The following is a 22,395-nucleotide window of genomic DNA, read 5'->3' on the forward strand; positions in this document are numbered from 1 at the left end:
GATCTGTATGTACCTTCTGTTTCCGACAGACTATTATTTCCCAGCCTTGGCAACTTTAAGATCTGTAACAGTAGACTTCAACTCCCAGTATTCCAGGGGTGAAATCCAGCAGGTTCTGACAGGTTGGAATGGAGATTTTGCAGTATCCTTCCTGGAGTGGGAATGGAGATTTTGCAGTATCCTCCCCCTGGAGTGGGGTGGGAATGGAGATTTTGCAGTATCCTTCCCCTGGAGTGGGGTGGGAATGGAGATTTTGCAGTATCCTTCCCCTGGAATGGGATGGGAATGGAGATTTTGCAGTATCCTTCCGCTGGAGTGGGATTGGAATGGAGATTTTGCAGTATCCTTCCCCTGGAGTGGGGTGGGAATGGAGATTTTGCAATATCCTTCCCCTGGAGTGGGGTGGGAATGGAGATTTTGCAGTATCCTTCCCCTGGAGTGGGATGGGAATGGAGATTTTGCAGTATCCTTCCCCGGCCACGCCCACCAAGCCATGCCCACCAAGCCACACCATGTCTACCAAGCCACGCCCACAGAACTGGTAGTAAAAAAAAAAATGGATTTCACCACTGCAGTATTCCTATATTGACCGGGGAATTCTGGGTATTGAAGTCCACACCTCTTACAGTTGCCAAGGTTGAGAGACACTGCAACAACACATAGCATCATTTCCTTCCAGCATTACACAGCAATCAACCATGACTTCACTTAAAGAGAACATATACTTATCAACTAACAATAAATCACCAGCTGTTTGCCAACAGGAAGTTCAATGAGCAGTGGAAAAGAACAGCACGTTCCCAATTTGCTGCCCATTCCATAATTGTCAACATCAATTTCACACAGGAAGCAACCAATATCTAGATATGAACCAACCACCACATCATCAGCCAAATAAATAATTCCCCGACTGCCAGACTCCAGTCACTGACAAAACAACACTCCTCAAAGAAGCATCACATTGAAATATATCAACCAATCAACTAATCAACCAACTTCTGGTCTGATGGAGTTACCTACTAGAGCAGGGGTCTCCAACCTTGGCAACTTTGAGACTTGTGGACTTCAACTCCCAGAATTCCCAGTCCACAAGTCTCAAAGTTGCCAAGGTTGGAGATCCCTGTACTAGAGCAGGGGTCTCCAACCTTGGCAACTTTGAGACCTATGGATTTCAACTCCCAGAATTCCCCAGCCAGCCATGATTGGCTGACTAGGGAATTCTGGGAGTTGACGTCCACAAGTCTTAAAGCTGCCAGTGTTGGACAGCTATGTACTAGAACAATGAAAACTCTACAGCACAAAATCCAGGCTTCAAAAACACTGATAATACAACATGGCAACCCTCAGCTATACAGCCGTGCGACCAGGTTACATTCCCTAATAAGTCCCTTCAGAATCTGCAGACTCAAACAAATGGGCAAAAGTTAGGAAAATGAAACATCTCTTACCTCGGTATATTGAAATCTCTTTGCCTGAGAATTGAAGCCTATCTTTTCGGTGTTGGGAATCACTTTGGCATAGCATTTGAGGGGGATGGAAGAACAGGGTGGACCTAGGAAAGAAAATCGATGAGCATCGGGTGAGGATGGAGCAAACCAAGGTTCAAATTTCTGCTCAGCCATGAAACCCATGGGATGAATTACGGTATAGCTTTGCAGTTCAATTTCAGCATTGCTAAGGAACTGCAGAGTTGCAGGATACCTACCTATAGGTAGTCCTTGACTTACAACTATTTGTTCAGTGACTGTTTGAAGATAACATGGCTTTAAGAAAACAAACAAAACACAATTACTTTTATTTCTATTTGGAAACAGTTTCTGGACTTTGTGCTTGAAGTGGAAAATAATGTAACTGTGATTTTGGGTTTGATAGATAGATAGATTTGTTGTTATAGAAATGGCTAGTTTATAAGGTAAAGGTAAAGGTACTACCGGTTTGCTGTCTGCGCATGCGCGCTGTGCGGTCCATGCACAGTGCGCACCATGCACCAAATGCAAGGTGCGTGCACACAAAAGGAGGCATGGGGTAAGTAGAATAGCACGAGGGGGGGGTGATCAGCTGTCGTGTCCCCCTCCCCCTCCGACGACCGGGTCTAGGAAGTCCGTATCAAGCGTGGCCACGAAGCCTCTGCAGCTTTGCCAAATTCCATCCAGGTTTCTCAGGGCAGGCAGGAGTCCAAATTGTGACTTCAGCAAACTAGATGAGACTTTGCTTGACTCAAGGTTGGAATGCCACAAGCAGGTCCTTTATATAGGCTGTGGGGTGTGGCTCCATGACTCAGCATTTATCCAGGCCTGCCCCTCCCTTCCTTCTGCTGGCGTCTACTCTCAGATCTCCGGAAGCGAGGATCCTCCCACTGTGAATTCTCTTCAGCTGGATCTGCTGTCAGTAATTCTAGCACGTGGCTGGCTCCCTGCTCACACACTGTAGGAGTGAGGTTTGTTTGTTCATTCCTGACATCCTATCCAGGCATGGGGCCAGGGCTGGGGGCTGGAAGCATGACAGACTTCATCTTCATTATCAGACTCCGAGTCTGATAACAGGCCCAGGTGTAGGCGGGAGGGGCCCGGCTGAGGAGAGGAGGGAGGACGAGGCACATCAGCAGCTGTGGTATCTTTTTTTTTTTTACTTTTAAAAGCATTTTTTTGCAACCTATTCAGCCGAATAGGTTGTAAAAAAATGCTTTTAAAAGTTAAAAATATAGGCTCTGACGATCAGGCAACTCAGCTGTGATCATCAGAGCCTTCTTTTTACCTTTTAAAAGCATTTTTTAAAAGCATCAGCAAGCGGGCGACCAGGTGATTGAGTGGGCATGGGCAAGTGGGGGGGCAGGGATTTTTGCTACCGGTTCTCCAAGTCATCTGCCGCCATCGCTACCGGATCTGGCCTGCAGGCTACGAGTTTGACACCCTGGATTAAGCTATTTCCAGATTTCTCATTCTCTGGTCTGGCTTCTACCAGGGCAGTAGATTCCATGTCTTACCTCTTTCTGTACTGTCAGGGCTTGGATTCAGATTAGCAGGTTTAGTTGAGAAGGTCTGAGACACCGAACTCATGTCAAAGTTGGTCTCTATGACAGACAATTATTGCAAACTTGGTGAGTGGATCCTTCTTCACTTCATCATCATGCTTCTGAAAACTGAGCGAACACATCACATTATTACAACCAAGTAAGATCAGAAAGGGAGCATTCTATAGCCACTAGAAGCACAGAACCATTTCACTGGCCCAGTTTTTTCAAATGGGGAAACAAAAGATACCTGTTTGCTATTTGGAAATTGACCATTTTGCCAGCTTTGTTGGACAAAACTAAGACAATGCATCAATGGCAGCATGCATTTTCAGTCTGGATGGTGGCACCATCTACAAAGGCTCCCATCCTGCTTCATCCTATTACAGTGTTTCTCAACCTTGGTAATATTAGATGTGTGGACTTCAAATCCCAGAATTCCCCAGCCAGATTGCCTGCAGTCCAAAGCTAAGCAGAGCTGGGCCTGGTTAGTTCTTCGATGGGAGCCCAGTCAGAGGTCTGCCAACTGTAGGCCAGATTGCAAGCCAAAAAATATCCTGGTGACCACAAACTTTGAAATGATAGCTAAGAAAACTGAAGAGTCACACCAGTAAAATTGTTTTCGAGGCCCATTTCTAAAATACATTATTAATTTACCTTCCTTGACGGATAAAGGAGTGAGGGCTGCAGCTGAAGGAATACTTTTCAATATACCCTCCCTTGATTTTGTTTGGCCTAAGATGGTGCTACCTGGAATTTTAGTCTTCATTATTGGCTTTTTAATAAAGGAGATATTAGCATTTTAGCTTGACATCCCTGCCTTTATTTTTATTTTATTTTTTTGAAGTTCAGGAAACCATGTTTTTCTTTTAGCCAAAAAAAAAAAAAAAGATGTTTCTTCTTTTGGAATGCAATAACTTGTCTTTTCAACAATTAAATAAAATGGAACATATTCTGGAAGTCCTTCAATACGTTTGCAAGCATTAAGAAAGATACAAGCTCAGTTAGAAAGAGGGTGACATAATCCATAAATTTGCCAATTGTGCAACGTTATCAAAGATCAATGTTTTCTACTGTCCAACTCTCACATCTAATTAATGTCTCCGATTGTTCAATTTGTCGCTTTCAGAAGCTTCACATATATAATGAACGGATCTAACGTATTTAATTTCTATTATTTTTAATACTTCGTTATTTAATGTTTTTGTTTTTGCTTTTACAATGTTGTATACCACCCAGAGTCATCCCCAAGTGAGATGGACAGCATATAAATTTAATAAAGAAACGAACGCATTGTTTGTTCCTGCACCCTATAAAAAGACTTTGACACACACACTCCTCACCTTAATAAAGCTTTTTCACTTTGCCTGAAAGATTCATAACTCTTCTTTTCAGGAGGGGCAAAAAAAGCCATCTTTTGCAAAATTAATCTCTCTCCCAACTTCGAGGATAAAAATTACATTTTTATCAGTTCCATGCTAAACTTGGAGCCTGAGTTTTAAAGGCAACAATAGGGCAGAGACAAAATCCAACAGGTTTTCTCAGGTACTGTGATTCAATCCCTTCCGTGCCACTTTCTTGACCTTTCCTCTGATTTTGAGATGGGGAATGTGTCTGATTTGTAATTGCTTTTTTAAAGGGGCCTGGGGCGTTGTTTGTTTAAATATTTGGACCACATTTATGCCGGAAGGGTTTTGTAAGCCCTGCAAAAAAGGATCTTGGGTGGTGGTGGGGCTGTAGGTTAGAATAGAATAGAATATTTTAATTTGTATACCGCCCTTCTCCCGAAGGACTCAGGGCAGTGAACAGGCAGATAAAATACAAACATACACAATAATAAAAACACCCTTAAAAAACTGATTTAACTTTGCCCAAATATTAAAATAACATAAACCCCCATAAAATTGCAGAAATTTAAATTCTAAAAACCCATCAAAAATCAATTAAAATTTAAAGATAAAAAATCAGACTAGTCCAGCCATACGAAATAAATAGGTTTTAAGTTCGCGGCGAAAGGTCCTAAGGTCTGGTAGTTGTCGAAGTCCGGGGTTGCCCACCCGTCTTCAGACTGCAGCTGTGGACAATATGCTCATCACCTCTGCATGGACAGGTTTACCTAGAAAAGCCCCCCCCCTCCCTGCTGCCAATTGCTTACCTGGTTCCCAGGGCTACCTCTAGGCGAGAGACTGGAGCATGTGTACCACCTGTTGCCCTAGGCAACCGGAGAACAAAGGCAGCTCCTCCAATTCGTTCCACTCCTACTTCCTCCAAATGGGCCAATCACAGTGCAGGACTCTGGAGGAATATTTTCTTGCAGACTCAGCTGCTTGGGTTGGGATGCTCTCTAAGGAAAGCAGCAAACCAGCGATTTTTAAAAGGCGGCCCATACATTGCAGCTTTCAGGACATGATATATCAGGGGTCTCCAACCTTGGCAACTTTAAGACTTGTGGACTTCAACTCCCAGAATCACTCAGCCAGCTTTGCTGGCTGAGGGATTCTGGGAGTTGAAGTCCACAAGTCTTAAAGTTGCCAAGGTTGGAGACCCCTAATATAGAGGGCTGAATTTGCCCATCGTGCTAAGCTAGAAATCACCAGCTACAAAACAGTAAGCAAACAACCTATATTATGGTTTATTACGATGGGTGAATTCAAAAGGTTCAAAAGGTCCACAAGTCTGAAAGTTGCCAAGGTTGGAGACCCCTGTGATATATGATATAAAAGGTAAAGGTAAAGGTTCCCCTCGTACATATGTGCTAGTCATTCCCGACTCTAGGGGGTGGTGCTCATCTCTGTTTCAAAGCCGAAGAGCCAGCGCTGTCTGAAGATGTCTCCATGGTCATGTGGCCGGCATGACTAAACACCAAAGACGCACGGAAGGTGGTCCCTATTTTTCTACTTGCATTTTTTACATGCTTTCTAATTGCTAGGTTGGCAGAAGCTGGGACAAGTAACGGGAGCTCACCCCGTTACGCGGCACTAGGGATTCGAACCGCTGAACTGCCAACCTTTTGGTCAACAAGCTCAGATATAAATATAATATATATTTGCTGGCTGGGGTATTCTAGGAGTTGAAGTCCTTCAGGCTTAAAATTGCCAAGGTTGGGGACTCCTGGTATATACTATATTTAATTTTTTTTTATTTGAATTTATATCCCGCCCTTCTCCGAAGACTCAGGGCGGCTTACAATGTGTTAAGCAATAGTCTCCATCCATTTATATATTATATACAAAATCAACTTAATTGCCCCCAACAATCTGGGTCCTCATTTTACCTACCTTATAAAGGATGGAAGGCTGAGTCAACCTTGGGCCTGGTGGGACTTGAACTTGCAGTAATTGCAAGCAGCTGTGTTAATAACAGACAGACTTAGTCTGCTGAGCCACCAGAGGCCCTATAATAAAGTATAAATATATAAAATATAAATATATCATATATATATATTGTATAATATGATATATTGTATCATATCATATCACATAACAATAACATTTAGACATATACCACTTCACAGTGCTTTACAGCCCACTCTAAGTTATTTACAAGAGTCAGCCCATTGCCCCCAACAATCTGGGTGCTCATTTTTAATCATGTGAATTTGATCCTAGACTTTCTCAAGCTGAGTGATCAACTCCAATCTTATGGAAGTGGTTGGGTTTGGTTTTTTTAAGTGCCAGATGACCCAGGTATTTTCTGTGGTGGGTGGGTAAGGATAGACTTTACTGCTAAAAGCAAGTTTATAACTTTTATTCCCTCCTTCAGAGGTGCATTGCTTTAATGATGCTTTTCCTTGTTTAACTAATTATTAAATATTCCCCCCAATATTTTAAGATTTTATTGTATTTCTATCAAAGCCAGAAAAAAACCCCATTTTGACTATAAGCCGTCCAACACCTTATAGAATAATGATGTATCTTGTCTGAGATAAGAATAAATGCTAGCAATGTATCTTTTTGTTGTCTAAGTGCAAAGATATGGGGGGGAAAGATTTCTGATTTTCTTCAGTTTGTGCTGCATAGAATTGTTACTAAGCTAGAGGATCCAATTCTCTGGAGAAAACTCCAGTGCTGGGAAAGATGGAAGGAAACAAGAGGAGGACAACCAGGAGCAAGATGGGTGGACTCAGAGTGACCTCATGTACAATGTCGAAAGATCTGAAAAAAATCAGGTAAATGACAGATTGTCATGGAGAAAATCTATCTATATGGAAAAACTCATCAATTTCCACGATGGAAAAATGGATGGTAAAAATGATGGAGCTGGCAGAAATAACAAAATTATCAGCTTTAATTAAAGAAAAGAAGATATCCAGTTTTGTTTCTCCTTGGAAATTTCCTCTGGACTTTATATCCAAAACTGAAAGATATGAAACTTTGATTTTGGGTTGTGATGATAGTTCGTTGTTATAGAAATGGCTTTACTTTATACTTCCTTCCCCTTTCTTTTCCCTCCCCCGTTCCCTGGTTACTAGGCGTCGAAAAATTATGGCACATCATAAATTACAATGAAGGTGCTTCCTACTAGTGATTCTACATCAAAGCAGGTGATTAAAATCAACAGAAGAGAATATTTGTAGTTCAGGCTTGAAGTGTGAGGTCTTTGGTGTGCTCTGAACTTGGTGGGTTTCTACCAGATGTTGCACTGATGATGTTAGGGCAATGAAACCGCTGCAATATTTGAAGGGTTGTTATACAGAAGAGTCAACCTATTCATCAAAGCACCTGAGGGCAGGGCAAGATGTAACAGACAGAAGCTCATTCAAGGAAGATCCAACCTAGAATTAAGGAGAAATCTCCTGACAGTGAGAACAATCAATTTAGTGGAACTGTTTGCCTTCAGACGTTGTGAGTGCTCCGCAGTGGTGGGTTTCAAATTTTTTTACTACTGGTTCTATGGGTGGGTTTGGTGGGCATGGAAGGGGAAGGATACTGTAAAATCTCCATTTCCTTCTAATCAGCTAGGATTTGGGAGGCAGAGAATAGATGGGGGCCAGTCAGAATTTTTACTACCAGTTCTCTGAACTACTCAAAATTTCTGCTACCAGTTCTCCAGAACTGGTCAGGACCTGCTGAAACCCACCTCTGGTGCTCCATCACTGGTGGTTTTTAAGTAGAGACTGGGACAGCCATTAGTCTGAAAGGATCTCCTCCTTGAGCAGGGGGTTGGACTAGAAGACCTCCAAGGTCCCCTCCTGCTCTGTTATAGAACCACAGACCCTAATGCTAAACCTCAGTCAAGTTTGGCCACCTGCCGCCGGACATTTGCCCCCATGGCCACTAGAGGCCGCCCAACTCAAAGGAAGGCGCTACCTGCGTCCAGCCCACCCCCTCCCCCTCCACCCCAGCATCTCACCTTCTCAAGAGCCCGCTGCACCAGCTGCAATGATGACAGAGGAAGCCATGCCAGCTTCCGCCCGCTTAACTTCCATCCTCCTTCTCCGGCGTTGACCCCTGACTTAGGGGAGAACCTGGAGAATGAGTGTGTACAGATGGTACCCTTATCTCTAAGCACCTGCAGGGCAGTGGAAAGTCCCCAGGAGAACGCCTAAGGCCCCCCAAAGAACCCCCCTGTGCACCAAGAACATCTTGATGTCTTATCTATTGTGTGCCACTTTTCTTGATGATTCCTGTATCTCTGATGTACGAGCCTTGCTGGGTGGTGTTAAGAAAAGGTATAAATATACAAATCTGTGTGTCGGGGGGGGGGGACTTCCTCTCTGTTAGAGGGGGGGGCTGTCTTTGTTCTGAATAAACACGAAATCTAAAACAGGGTCTCCAACCTTGGCAACTTTAGGACTTGTGGACTTCAACTCCCAGGATTCCTCGGCCAGCAAAGCTGGCTGAGGAATCCTGGGAGTTGAAGTCCACAAGCCTTAAAGTAAACTGGCTGAGGAATCCTGGGAGTTGAAGTCCACAAGCCTTAAAGTAAACTGGCTGAGGAATTCTGGGAGTTGAAGTCCACAAGCCTTAAAGGTTTGTAGGAAGTTAGCACTCACTCCTCTCCTAGAAGAATGAAATATTTTAGAAAATATTAAAAAGGGCAGAAGATTATATTACCCTGGATAAGAAATGGAGAAACCTGTTTTAAAGAAAGCAGCTTCCTTTGTCAATAGGTCAGAGATAGAAACTCACTTCCCCCCCACCTTTTCAATGGGCAATTAAGGCTTCAGCCAAGCTCACTCAATCCCCCCACCTTTGTCAATGAACCATTATTTGCAACACAATAGAACCCATCTAACAACAGAAACTCACCACATGGCAAGGCTCAAGCAAGCTTGAGAGACAACCTACAATGTTAGCTAAGACCCCTAGACCACCTGGGAGTTTGACAACAAATCAGGGTACATTTCTTACACAGGAACAGGAAACACTAAGGTGGGGCCCTACAGAGAGTATAAACTCAGGCACTCAGCATCCCTTCAACCCTTCTACTCTCTTCTTCTCCTTTCCTCTCTGGTTCTTCACCCAACGCCCTGAACATGTGACCACCATTAAACCATCTTTCCAAGCAGCCTCCATGTTTCCAGTGTCTTTGTCCCCACTTGGAACTGAACCCAGATGGATATTTCTTTCAACAGGTTGGAGACCCCTGAAGACGTAAAAGGCAATTCAAACTCAATTCAAATCTTGATTGTCAGGGCACAACATATGTACACAGTGAGATTGGTTGAGCTCCCTCAGTGCACACACACCCCACCACCAACACAATACAACACAAATCAACAGTGAAGACAGAAAATCCCTAACCCAATAAATCATATGAAAGTACACCCCCACCCCCACCCCAGTCCTATTGCACCAGTGTGACCGTGTTAACACGTTTGCGCCGGCCCTGCAAGTCCATCTTTTTGGTCCTCTTTGCATCTGCTTGCCAAACCACAACCTCCCAATCCGGTACCACAACACCGAAGCAGCCGGCCCTTGCAGAGGCGAGAGATATCCGGGGCGGGGGAGTGGCGGCTTCCGGATCCAATCGGACGCTTGTTTTGCTTGGTTTCTCCCCCTGGGCTGCAAAGGCAGCAACTGTTGGAAAAGAGGAAGCAGGTGAGAGTGCTATAGGTGTTTTTTTTTCGACGACCGGAGTGAAGACTTTGTGGTCTGAAAGATGAGGGTGGGGGGGTGGGAAAAAGAGGGGTGGGTTATGCTGATCTAGCAGCCCCGGAGCCAGGAGGTGCATTTATTTAGGTTGCATTTATTTAGGATTGACTACCTGCGACCGGCAGAGGCCACCTGGGCTATTGATCGCCTGCCTGTAAAAAAGCTGTTTCCCCCCCCCCTCCCACTTCGGCTGGTGGGTCGAAGCTGCCGTGGAAAAAGTACTCGGGATAAAAAAAAGCGGAGGGAAATCCTCGAAGGAAACTTGACCGATCGGGCCCCGATCCCGGGGCTTTGGCGAAGTTTTCCCAAAGGACGCCGGAGGAGGGATTCAGCCCAGGTGAGAAGAGAGGCAAGCCAGGTCATTTGTCAATGTTGCGGAAGGGTGGTTGTGTTATAGGTGCACGGGAACTTCGGAAGGACCTCGAATTATGGGATTGCAGGGGCGTAAAAAGAGAGGTGGGTTTTTGTTGTTGTTGTTGTTTTATTTATTTATTTATTTATTTATTTATTTATTTATTTATTTATTTATTGTTTGAATTTATATACCGCCCTATCTCCCAAAGGACTCAGGGCGGTTCACAGGCATATAAAACATCAATATACAAATTAAAATAATCATTAAAAAACTTATTCTACTGCCCAATTAATTAAAAATAAAAATATAAATATTAAAATCAATTTAAAAACCCCTCTAAATTTAAAATCTAAAAAACTAAGCCAGTTTTGGCTTTGGAAAATGCAAAAGGACAAACCAAAATTTGGAAAGAGAAATTAAGGGATTGCAGGGGTGTAAAAACAGAAGTGGGGTTTTTTGGGCTTTGGAAAATGCAAAAGGACAAACAAAAAATTGGAAAGGGAAATTAAGGGATTGCAGGGGCGTAAAAAGAGAGGTAGGGGGTTTTGGCTTTGGAAAATGCAAATGGACAAACAAAAAGTTGAAAAGAGGGGGTTATGCTGATTTAGCAGCCCCGGAGCCAGGAGGTGCATTTGTTTAGGTTGCTTTTATTTAGAATTGACTACCTGCGACCGGCAGAGGCCACCTGGGCTATTGATCGCCTGCCTGTAAAAAAGCTGTTTCCCCCCCCCCTCCCACTTCGGCTGGTGCGTCGAAGCTGCCGTGGAAAAAGTACTCGGGATAAAAAAAAGCGGAGGGAAATCCTCGAAGGAAATTTGACCGATCGGTCCCCGATCCCGGGGCTTTGGCGAAGTTTTCCCAAAGGACGCCGGAGGAGGGATTCAGCCCAGGTGAGAAGAGAGGCAAGCCAGGTCATTTGTCAATGTTGCGGAAGGGTGGTTGTGTTATAGGTGCACGGGAACTTCGGAAGGACCTCGAATTATGGGATTGCAGGGGCGTAAAAAGAGAGGTGGGTTTTTGTTGTTGTTGTTGTTTTATTTATTTATTTATTTATTTATTTATTTATTTATTTATTTATTTATTGTTTGAATTTATATACCGCCCTATCTCCCAAAGGACTCAGGGCGGTTCACAGGCATATAAAACATCAATATACAAATTAAAATAATCATTAAAAAACTTATTCTACTGCCCAATTAATTAAAAATAAAAATATAAATATTAAAATCAATTTAAAAACCCCTCTAAATTTAAAATCTAAAAAACTAAGCCAGTTTTGGCTTTGGAAAATGCAAAAGGACAAACCAAAATTTGGAAAGAGAAATTAAGGGATTGCAGGGGTGTAAAAACAGAAGTGGGGTTTTTTGGGCTTTGGAAAATGCAAAAGGACAAACAAAAAATTGGAAAGGGAAATTAAGGGATTGCAGGGGCGTAAAAAGAGAGGTAGGGGGTTTTTTGGCTTTGGAAAATGCAAATGGACAAACAAAAAGTTGAAAAGAGGGGTAGCAAGGAGGAATAATAAAATTGGGGGCGCACAAGAAGAAAAATCAGTGATTTTTTTTAACCCTGATTCTTAGAAAGAAAAAGTTGAGAGGAAGGGAGCTCTGATGGGAGTTTTTTAAATTGGGTGCATTGTGTTTTTGTAAAGGAGTATTCTAAAACTGCAGTTTTCAAATGCTTTGGTCTTGTCCACCCCCACCCTTTACAGTCTAAAAATGATCAGGAACCCAAAGAGATTATGTGGAGTTATAACTGTTCCTGTGTGTGATGTGTTGGAATTTAAAACTGAGAGATGTTAAGACGTTTCTTTATTTTACTTCACAGCCCCACCCCCCGAAATGGGAACTGCAGGGTTGAAAGTTGGGTACAGTATTGATATGGCATTGGCAGAGATGGCAAAACTGACCACTTTGATTAAAGAAAAGACTTTAGACTGATTTTATTTTTACTTGGAAAACCACTTATGGGGCTTTTGTGAGAAAGGGACAGAAATGAAATGTTGTTTTGGGGTGTGATGGTTAGTATTACAGCCTTTTGTCTGAAATGGTATAGAGCCATGATGGCGAACATAGTCATATCAGTGGGCACGCGAGCTCCGCTCCGGTGCGCATGCGTGTGCCTGCCAGCTGGTTTTCGGGCCTTCTGGGCCCGCCAGAAGTAGGGGAACAGGCTGTTTCCTGCCTCTGAAGGACCTTGGGAGGGTGTTACTGGGTGGGGAAGGCCCATTTTTCTCTCTCCCCAGTCTCCAGAGCCTTTCTAGGAGTCTGGAGAGGGTTGGCCTGTTTGCCAACTTCCAGTCCGGTCCGCGCCTCCCCCCCCCCCCCGCTCCTGGTACACAATGGCAAAAATATTAGCCATCACTGGTATAGGGTCTCCTGCTTGAGCAGAGGGTTGGATAAGAAGATATATATATGATATATATCATATCAAAGTCAGATTTTTTTTTTCTATTTTTCTTTCTTTTTGGAACTTTATCTTTTTCTCTTGGTCTTCTACTTGTTAATAAGTTTTACGAATAAATAAACACATACAGGTATCCTAATTTATGATTGTAAATCGAGCCTGGAATTTCCACCGTAAATCATAACGGACATAAGTCAAGGCACCTACATGACTGGATGTGATTTTATGACTATTTTTGCTGTGGTCATTAAGTGAGTGTGGTGGTTATTAAGTGAACAATAACAACAACCTCTAGCAGCTAGAGTGTAGCTGAACCTAACTCTAATATTAAGCAAATCAATGTATTCTTACGGGCACTTTTTGCTGGAAATCATCCAAAAGGCCAAAAATTGGCAAAAAATGTTACTAACTTAAGAACTGCAGTGAATCACTTAATGAGTGTGGCAAAAGCAGTCATAACATGGGGCAAAATTCACTTAACAAATGACTCAGCAACAGAAATTGGGGTCTCTGATTGTGATCATAAGCCGAGGACTATCTGTAGGCTGTGGCCCAAGCACCTTCAGAGAAGAAAAACCTCACCTGTCCTTACCAAATTACGTATGTTTACCCTTAAGATGTTTCTCTCCAAAACCTGTTTCCCTGCTGTTTTTGTCTCCTGACCCTGGTACTGTCCTCTTTCTGGAGCAAAACAAACAAATCTCTATTTTCAGCATGACCAAGTTTCGAGATAGCCATCAAATCTTCTCAACCATCTCTTCTTCCGGTTTAGCCAGTGCGTTCTAGACAAAGCAGATGCCAAGAACAGCAACTGGAAATTTCTGCCCTCCAATCGTGTCCGGCTAGATAAGGTTCAGCCATTCTCTAGAGCAGAAGTCTTCAAACTTGTCAGCTTTAAGACTTGTGGACTTCAACTCCCAGAATTCTCCAGCCAGCATAGCTGGCTGGAGAATTCTGGAAGTCGAAGTCCACAGGTCTTAAAGCTGACAAGTTTGAAGACTTCTGCTGTAGTGACCCATGGAGGTTTTGCCCATAGGCAAATCCATCGGATTTGACCTGTGGTGGTCGTGCTAAAATCCTAATGCTGCTTTTATGATCCTGGGTTGGTTGGCTAGCTTAAATTCTTACCCTTCCAAAGGGAAATTGAACAGGAAACTAAATTGGGTGGCTTCAAGAGAGGAAAAAATAAATAACATGTTTTCCACATTTCTCTAACTTGGTTCTTTGGGAGAAGTTCTCTCCTCCCCCCACCCCCTTAATATATCCTGGCCTCCTTCTCTCGAAGTATGCCTGTGGTGAGAAGTACAGATATTCCTTGACTTATGACCATTGGTTAAACCAGGGGTCCCCCCCCCAACCCCCGGTCCGTGGACCGGCACGAGACACAGCATACCAGAAACCGGGCCGCACAAACGAGTGAAGCCCCATCCACAAGAAGGAGGGTACCACGTGCAATCATGATCCCTCCTGTCTGTGGAAAAACCCCTCTCTACGGAAATGGTCCCTGGTTCCCAAAAGATTGGGGGGGGGGGGCTGGGTTAAATGATGGTTCAAATTACAAGAGTGCTAGAAAATGTGATTTACGACCAGTTCTCAAAGTTACAGCTACCCACATGGTTGCGATCTGGGCTTTTCACAACCCACTCACATTTGTGAGACTTCCCGTGTCCCGCAATCAGGTGATTGTCATTTGTGATTTTCCCAGCCAGCTTTTGATAAAGTCAGTCAGCGGGGGAAGGGAATGTTACAAATGGTGATCATGTGAGGACTTGCTTAGCGGCGTGGCGATTTGCTTAACGACCATGGCAAAAAAGTTTTTAGAATGCGGTGCAGTCCAGGTGATGTCTCATTTAATGACCATGTTGCTTAACCATGACTTTTCTGATCCGAATTATAGACATAAGTTGAGGGCTATCTATAATAATAGTTGCAATGTATGGCTGTGAAAGTTGGACCATAAGAAAGGCTGAGTATCAAAGAATTGAGGCCTTTGACCTCTGTTGCTGGAGAAGACTCCTGTGAGTCCCTTGGACTGCAAGGCGATCAAACTGGTCAGTCCTAGAGGAGATCAACCCTGACTGCTCTTTAGAAGGCCAGATTCTGAAGATGAAACTCAAATACTTTGGCCACCTAATGAGAAGGAAGGACTCATTGGAGAAGAGTCTAATGTTGGGAACGATTGAGGGCAAAAGAAGAAAGGGACGACAGAGAACGAGGTGGCTGGATGGAGTCACTGAAGCAGTAGACATGAGCTTAAATGGACTTCAGAGGATGGTAGGGGACAGGAAGGCCTGAAGGAACATTGTCCATGGGGTCACGATGGGTCAGACACAACTTCGCAACTAACAACAACATCTATAATGAAAGTTGCAGCTCAGGAAAATCAGGAGGCAGCTGGTAGCCTTCTCACTGCCTTTGTTTTATTTTGCTTTATTTTATTTTACTTTATTTTTCATTTTATTTTTTATTTTAATCTTATTATTTGTATTTTATTATTTTTATTTTATTTTGTTTTATTTTTTTATTTTATTTTATTTTATTGTTGTTTTATTAAATTTATTGGACAGCTATCTTACCACAGAGTAACTGTGGGGGGCCTTACCGTGACTATTGTAGTCAAGTCTAGCGTTTGAAAACAGGATGTTTAATGGGAGAGGACACCGTGCTGCCTTGGATCTAGCGGGATTACAAGGTAGCAACTGAAGCTCCAGGGAAGGACCAAACACCTGTTTATCCTGCAGCCCGGCCTGCTGCACTGCTATAACTGAGAAAGGGCTGTGGTGGAAGATGAGGAGAGAAGACACAACTTCACTCTCGCATCTGAGATGTAGACCTACAAGCACATTTTCATTTAAACATACGTGCGAAGGACGTTGGGGGGACCAGCAAAGAGATGGTGGTGCCTAGGGAATGGTCAGATACGAGACGGCATGGCCCAGGGCTGCATAATGAGCAGACCAACTGGCTCAGAAGACACCTTCCCTAGTTTCTCACGCTGTAAAGGCGACAGCATGACACAGGTAAATCGGTCCTCAAGTTACAACTGTTTGTTTAGTGACTATTCAAAGTCACAACAGCACTGAAAAAAGTTAGTTACGACCTTTTCCCCCCCACACTTATGACCATTGCAGCATCCCCCCCACCCCCTCCATGGTCACCTGATCAAAATTCGGCGTCTTGATAACTGGCATGTATTTATGACGGTTGCAGGGTCCTAGGGGTCATCTCATCACTTTTTGCGGCCTTCTGACAAGCAAAGACAATGAGGAAGGCAGATTCACTTAATATTACTAACTTAATAACTATTAGTAGGAAACTTAACAATTTTGGCAAGAAACGTAAAATGGGGGCAAAACCAGTGGTGGGATTCAAAAAAATTTTTTACTACCGGTTCTGTGGGCGTGGCTTGGTAAACATGGCAGGGGAAGGATACTGTAAAATCTCCATTCCCACCTCACTCCAGGGGAAGGCTATTGCAAAATCCCCCATTTCCTCCCTATCAGCTGGGACTTGGGAGGCAGAGAATAGATGGGGGCGGGGCCAGTCAGAAGTGGTATTTACTGGTTCTCCGAAATACTCAAAATTTCCGCTACCGGTTCTCCAGAACTGGTCAGAACCTGCTGAATTGCACCTCTGGGCAAAAGTCAACAACTGTCTTATTTAGCAACCCATTTTAGGCTCAAATGTGGTCATGAGTCAAGGACTGGCTCTACAAGGCTCTGTTAATACAACTTTACAATAAAGTAGAATTAGCTTTTTTTCCTCTCTACCTGTTGAGGCTGATACCAATCTTGTAAGTCTAAAAGCATAATTCTCCCACTGTCACATATACCAGAGGTCTCCAACCTTGGCAACTTTAAGACTTGTGGACCAACTCCTAGAATCCCTCAGCCACAAGTCTTAAAATTGCCAAGGTTGGAGACCCTTGACTTATACAGCCTAATACCTTAGGGAGGTTTCTCCTGAGCCAAAATGGAGTAATGGAGAAGGTGCTGGACTAGGAACGAGAAGATCTGCATTTAAATCCATTCTCAGCCCTGGAAGTCCACTGGCCAACTTTGGGTCATTTCATCCCAACTTAACCTGCCCCACTGCTTTGCTCTATGGAAATTTGTGGAAGGAGTGATACAAATAATAGAACAGAACAGAACAGAATAGAATTCTTTATTGGCAAAGTGTGATTGGACACACAAGGAATTTGTCTTTGGTGCATATGCTCTCAGTGTACATAAAAAGACAAGATACATTGGTCAAGAATCATAAGGTACAACACTTAATGACAGTCATAGGGTACAAATAAGCAATCAGGAAACAATATCAATATAAATCATAAGGATACAAGCAACAAAGTTACAGTCATACAGTCATAAGTGAAAGGAGATGGGTGATGGGAACGATGAGAAGATTAATAGTAGTGCAGATTTAGTAAGTAGTTTGACAGTGTTGAGGGAATTATTTGTTTAGCACAGTGATGGCGTTCGGGAAGAAACTGTTCTTGTGTCTAGTTGTTCTAGATAATAATTCCCACAATTTGACCAGTGTACAATACAATCACTTATACAACAATTGATCCTACACTCAAATTATGCTCAGTCCGGGCTACTCGACCGCCACTCCCTCCCTTAATCCTTTCTACCCTTCTCATCCTTCTTCGACTTTCCCCACCATCCTTCTCCTCGCTTTCCTACTTCCCCTCCTCTTTCCCACTTCTCACTACCATCCTTTCTAACCCTCTATCTTCTCCTCCTTCTCCTCCTCCTATCCTTTCTTCTCCCTCCCTTCTTTCCTACCTACCTACCTACCTACCTACCTACCTACTTTCTTCCTTCTTTACTCCTCTTTCCTTACCCTTTCCCTTCGGGAGTGGTTACCGAGCAGCCCCAACTTTACACCATTCCAACTTGTTTAATTCTACCCTTATTTCTGTACAATGGCAATCAATCAATTTATAATCTTCCCTTCCCCCCATTTCCCCTTCCCCGAGACTTCCCAGAACAGAATACAGGGTATTGTAACTAACAAACATAATCTAAAATATAACATAAAACATATTCCATTTCACACCATCACACCATCACACTATCAATTCCCTTCTTTCTTAAACTCTAATACATAGCAATTCCTAACTTCACTCAAAAACTAATTGATATTTTTTAATCTGATACCTATTTTGAATATAATCAATCCACTTTCTCCATTCCAAAATATATTTTTCTTGTGTACAGTCTTTCAAATAGGCAGAAATTTTTGCCATTTCTGCTAAATTTGATACTTTACTAATCCATTCTCCAATTGTAGGTAAGTCTTCTTTCTTCCAATATTGTGCAATCAATAGTCTTGCCGCAGTTATTAAATTCAAAATCAGTTTTGTCTCTATAACAGTGCAATCTGGAATTATTCCTAATAAAAAGAACTGTGGAACAAACTTAATCTAGTTGTTCTAGTGTGCAGTGCTCTATAGCGTCGTTTTGAGGTAGGAGTTGAAACAATTTATGTCCAGGATGCGAGGGATCTGCAAATATTTTCACAGCCCTTTTTTTGACTCGTGCAGTATACAGGTCCTCAATGGAAGGCAGGTTGGTAGCCATTAGTTTTAAGGCAGGTTGGTAGCCTAATAGTTTTAATGGGGTTTTTAATGGAGTTTAACTTAAGTTTTTAGTTTTTTATTGAATTTTAGCTGTTAGCCAAATTGAATAAGTCTTTTAATAATGTTCTTAATTTTTATATTCCTGTTTTATTCGGCTGTAAACCACCCTGAGTCCTTTGGGAGAAGGGTGGTATATAAATCAAAACAATAAATAAAATAAACAATAAATAAATAAAATTGTTTTTTCTGCAGTTCTGATTATCCTCTGAAGTCTTGTGTCTGTTTTGTTGGGTTGCAGAACCAAACCAGACAGTTATAGAGGTGCAGATGACAGACTCAATAATTCCTCTGTAGAACTGGATCAGCAGCTCCTTGGGCAGTTTATATATCTATGTACATATATCTACGTACGTTCTGCATCCAGATAGACAGGACAGCTAATTATTTTGGAAAGCCACGATCTTGTAGTGGGCTAGACACGAGGGCACCAAGATTGAAGCCGACTCTCAGCCTTGGAAGTGATTTTGGGCCAGTTCCCTCTCAGCCTAAGTGTTACTGTGGTGCATTGGTGAAGGTGCTGGAGTGAAGGGCACGGAGACCCGGGTTCTGATTCAGCCATGGAGGTTTCCTATAGATCTTAGGCCTAGTCCTTCTCTTTCAGTCCAACTACTTTCTCAGGATTGTTATTGCGGTGAAAAAGACAAGTAGCCCTCAACTTGGGACTGGAATTTCCTTTGCTAAGCAAGGCGGTAGTTAAGTGAATACCCCCTGGTTTTAGAAACTTTTCTTGCCATGGATGTGAATCACATGGTTGTTGTTAAGCAAATTGAGTTTCCCCCATAGACTTAGCTTGTTGGGAGCTGGCTGGCTGGTGATCACATGACCCTGGGATCAATGGTGAAATGTAAAATTTGTTACTACCAGTTCTGTGGCTGTGGCTTGGTGGGGGGGTAATGTGACTGGGTGGGCGTGGCCAACTTTTTTTTCTTTACTTTTAAAAGCATTTTTTTTTACAACCTCTTTGGCCAAAGAGGTGTTGTTGTTTTTTATTTGAATTTATATCCCGCCCTTCTCCGAAGACTCAGGGCGGCTTACATTGTGTAAGGCAATAGTCTCATCCTATTTGTATATTTATATACAAAGTCAGCTTATTGCCCCCCCAACAATCTGGGTCCTCATTTTACCTACCTTATAAAGGATGAAAGACTGAGTCAACCTTGGGCCTGGTGGGACTCGAGCCTGCAGTAATTGTAATTGCAGGCAGCTGTGTGTTAATAACAGGCTGCATTAGCAGCCTGAGCCACTTCCCAGCCCTGGGAATGCTTTTAAAAGGTTCTGATGATCCCAGCTGAGCCACGTGATCATCAGAGGTTTTTTTTTTTACTTTTAAAAGCATTTTAAAGCCGAAGAAAAGGTGCTTTTAAAAGTAAAAAAAAAAAAACCTCTGATGATCGCACGGCTCAGCTGGGCATGGGTGTGGGGGGGATTTTTGCTACTGGTTCTCCGAACCACCTGCCATCATTGCTACCAGATTGGGCAATCTGGTCCGAACCAGGAACATTTCACCTCTGCCTGGGATGCTGCTGGTAAATACATACTGGTTGCCAAGCGTGTGGGTTCTGATCATGTGACCACCAGGATGCTGTGGCTTGTGTGAGGACCAGTTGCAAGTCATTTTTTTTCCCCAGTAAGGTTGTAACTTCAAATGGTCACTAAATAAATGGTTGTAAGTCAAGGACCACCTGTAGTAGGAGACAGTATGCCACTTCCAGAGGCTGCACCAAAAGTGGGATGTAAATATGAAACTTTGATTCATATTTAATGGACTTCCATACTCTTTCAAAGCTCTCTGACAATCCGTCTGGGAATGTCACCTCATGACAAATAACATTGGTGCATTTTTATTTATTAGATTTATATGCGGCCCATCTCACTGTCAAGCAACTCCAGGAGGCTTATAGCATCATAAAACATAATATAAAAATATTCAAGGGTTACAAACATTAAGCATTAAAGAGAAACTGGATAAAAAAGGACCAGTACCGATCAAGGAGAATATTTGTAGCTCAGGGTTGAAATGAGAGGGATCCTTGGTGCTCTCAAGACATTTCATTACCCAACTAGGTGAGTCATGAGTGCTCATTAGCAATGCACTGATAATGTTACCTAGTCAGGTAATGAAACATCTACAAGAAAACAGCCAACCTCAGAGAGCACCAACGATTTCTCAGGGTTGTTGTTAGTTGCGAAGTCATGTCCAACCCAACGCGACCTCATGGACAACGTCATCAAAAAAGGACAACAAAGAATGTTCTTTCTGCGCCAACTCAGAAAGCTCAAACTGCCCAAGGAGCTGCTGATCCAGTTCTACAGAGGAATTATTGAATCTGTCATTTGCACCTCTATAACTGTCTGGTTTGGTTCTGCAACCCAACAAGAAAGACACAGACTTCAGAGGATAATTAGAACTGCAGAAAAAATAATTGCTAACAACCTGCCTTCCATTGAGGACCTGTATACTGCACGAATCAAGAAGAGGGCCATGAAAATATTTACAGATCCCTCACATCCTGGACATAAACTGTTTCAACTCCTACCATCAAAACGATGCTATAGAGCATTGCACACCAGAACAACTAGACACAAGAACAGTTTTTCCCCGAACGCCATCACTCTGCTAAACAAATAATTCCCTCAACACTGTCAAACTATTCACTAAATCTGCACTATTAATCTTCTCATCATTTCCATCACCCATCTCCTTCCACTTATGACTGTATGACTGTAACTTTGTTGCCGGTAATCCTTATGATTTTTATTGATATTGTTTCCTGATTACTTATTTGTACCCTATGACCATCATTAAGTGTTGTAAGTGTTGTACCTTGATGAAAGTATCTTTTCTTTTATGTACACTGAGAGCATATGCACCAAGACAAATTCCTTGTGTGTCCAATCACACTTGGCCAATAAAAAATTCTATTCTATTCTATTCTATTCTATTCTATTCTCTACCATCCATTTAAGCTCATACCGACTGCTTCAGTGACTCCATCCAACCACCTCGTTCTCTGTCGTCCCCTTCTTCTTTTGCCCTCAATCTTTCCCAGCATTAGGCTCTTCTCCAGGGAGTCCTTCCTTCTCATTAGGTGGCCAAAGTATTTCAGTTTCATCTTCAGGACCTGGCCTTCTAAAGAGCAGTCAGGGTTGATCTCCTCTAGGACTGACCGGTTTGATTGCCTTGCAGCCCAAGGGACTCTCCGGAGTCTCCTCCAGCACCAGAGTTCAAAGGCCTCGATTCTTTGGCACTCAGCCTTCCTTATGGTCCAACTTTCACAGCCATACATTGGAACTGGGAAAACCATAGCCTTGACTATAGGCACTTTTTTGGGCAGGGTGATATCTCTGCTCTTTATTATGCTGTCTAGATTTGCCATAGCTTTTTTCCCCAGGAGCAAGCGTCTTTTAATTTCTGCAGTGATCTTGGAGCCCAGGAAGATAAAATCTGTCACTACCTCCATTTCTTCCCCATCTATTTGCCAGGAATTGAGAGGGCCAGATGCCATGATCTTAGTTTTCTTAATGCTGAGTTTCAAGCCAACTTTTGCACTCTCCTTCTTCACCCGCATCAAGAGGCTGTTTAGTTCCTCTTCACTTTCTGCCATTAGAGTGGTATCATCTGCATATCTGAGGTTGTTGATATTTTTCCCGGCAATCTTAGCTCCAACTTTTGATTCATCTAGCTCCGCCTTTCTCATGATATGCTCTGCATATAAGATAAATAGGCCGAGTGACAGTGTACAACCTTGCTAGACTCCTTTCCCAATTTTGAACCAATCAGTAGTTCCGTGTCCAGTTCTCACTGTTGCTTCTTGACCCGCATACAGGTTTCTCAAGAGACAAATAAGATGGTCTGGTACTCCCATCTCTTGATCCACACAAT

The 22,395-nt window shown here is 42.9% G+C and overlaps 2 protein-coding genes across 7 annotated transcripts in view; one reads left to right on the forward strand and one right to left on the reverse strand.

Moving 5' to 3' along the window:
- The window catches only part of STPG1 (sperm tail PG-rich repeat containing 1), a 47,557-nt gene extending 39,018 nt beyond the window's left edge, over positions 1–8,539 (reverse strand). The window contains exons 1-5 of one of the 2 annotated variants that reach the window (XM_058196175.1): positions 8,363–8,539; positions 6,289–6,404; positions 5,166–5,354; positions 2,984–3,139; positions 1,449–1,552 (exon numbers count right to left, since the gene is read on the reverse strand). In XM_058196175.1, the coding sequence (XP_058052158.1) occupies positions 1,449–1,552; positions 2,984–3,056 (177 nt within the window). In that variant the 5' untranslated portion in view covers positions 3,057–3,139; positions 5,166–5,354; positions 6,289–6,404; positions 8,363–8,539. Of the gene's footprint in view, positions 1–1,448; positions 1,553–2,983; positions 3,140–4,353; positions 4,468–5,165; positions 5,355–6,288; positions 6,405–8,362 lie in introns of those variants that run through there. The other variant, XM_058196174.1, reaches the window with a different exon arrangement.
- A 1,379-nt stretch (positions 8,540–9,918) lies between these two features.
- NIPAL3 (NIPA like domain containing 3) overlaps positions 9,919–22,395 on the forward strand; it is a 48,706-nt gene continuing 36,229 nt past the window's right edge. For 2 of the 5 annotated variants that reach the window (XM_058195743.1, XM_058195744.1), the window contains exon 1: positions 11,079–11,352. The gene's annotated coding sequence lies outside the window, so the exon portion shown is untranslated. Of the gene's footprint in view, positions 10,054–11,074; positions 11,353–22,395 lie in introns of those variants that run through there. The other 3 variants (XM_058195741.1, XM_058195740.1, XM_058195742.1) reach the window with 3 other exon arrangements.

The sequence above is a fragment of the Ahaetulla prasina genome, chromosome 10, assembly GCF_028640845.1.
Source record: "Ahaetulla prasina isolate Xishuangbanna chromosome 10, ASM2864084v1, whole genome shotgun sequence".
Taxonomy (NCBI): Eukaryota; Metazoa; Chordata; class Lepidosauria; order Squamata; family Colubridae; genus Ahaetulla; species Ahaetulla prasina.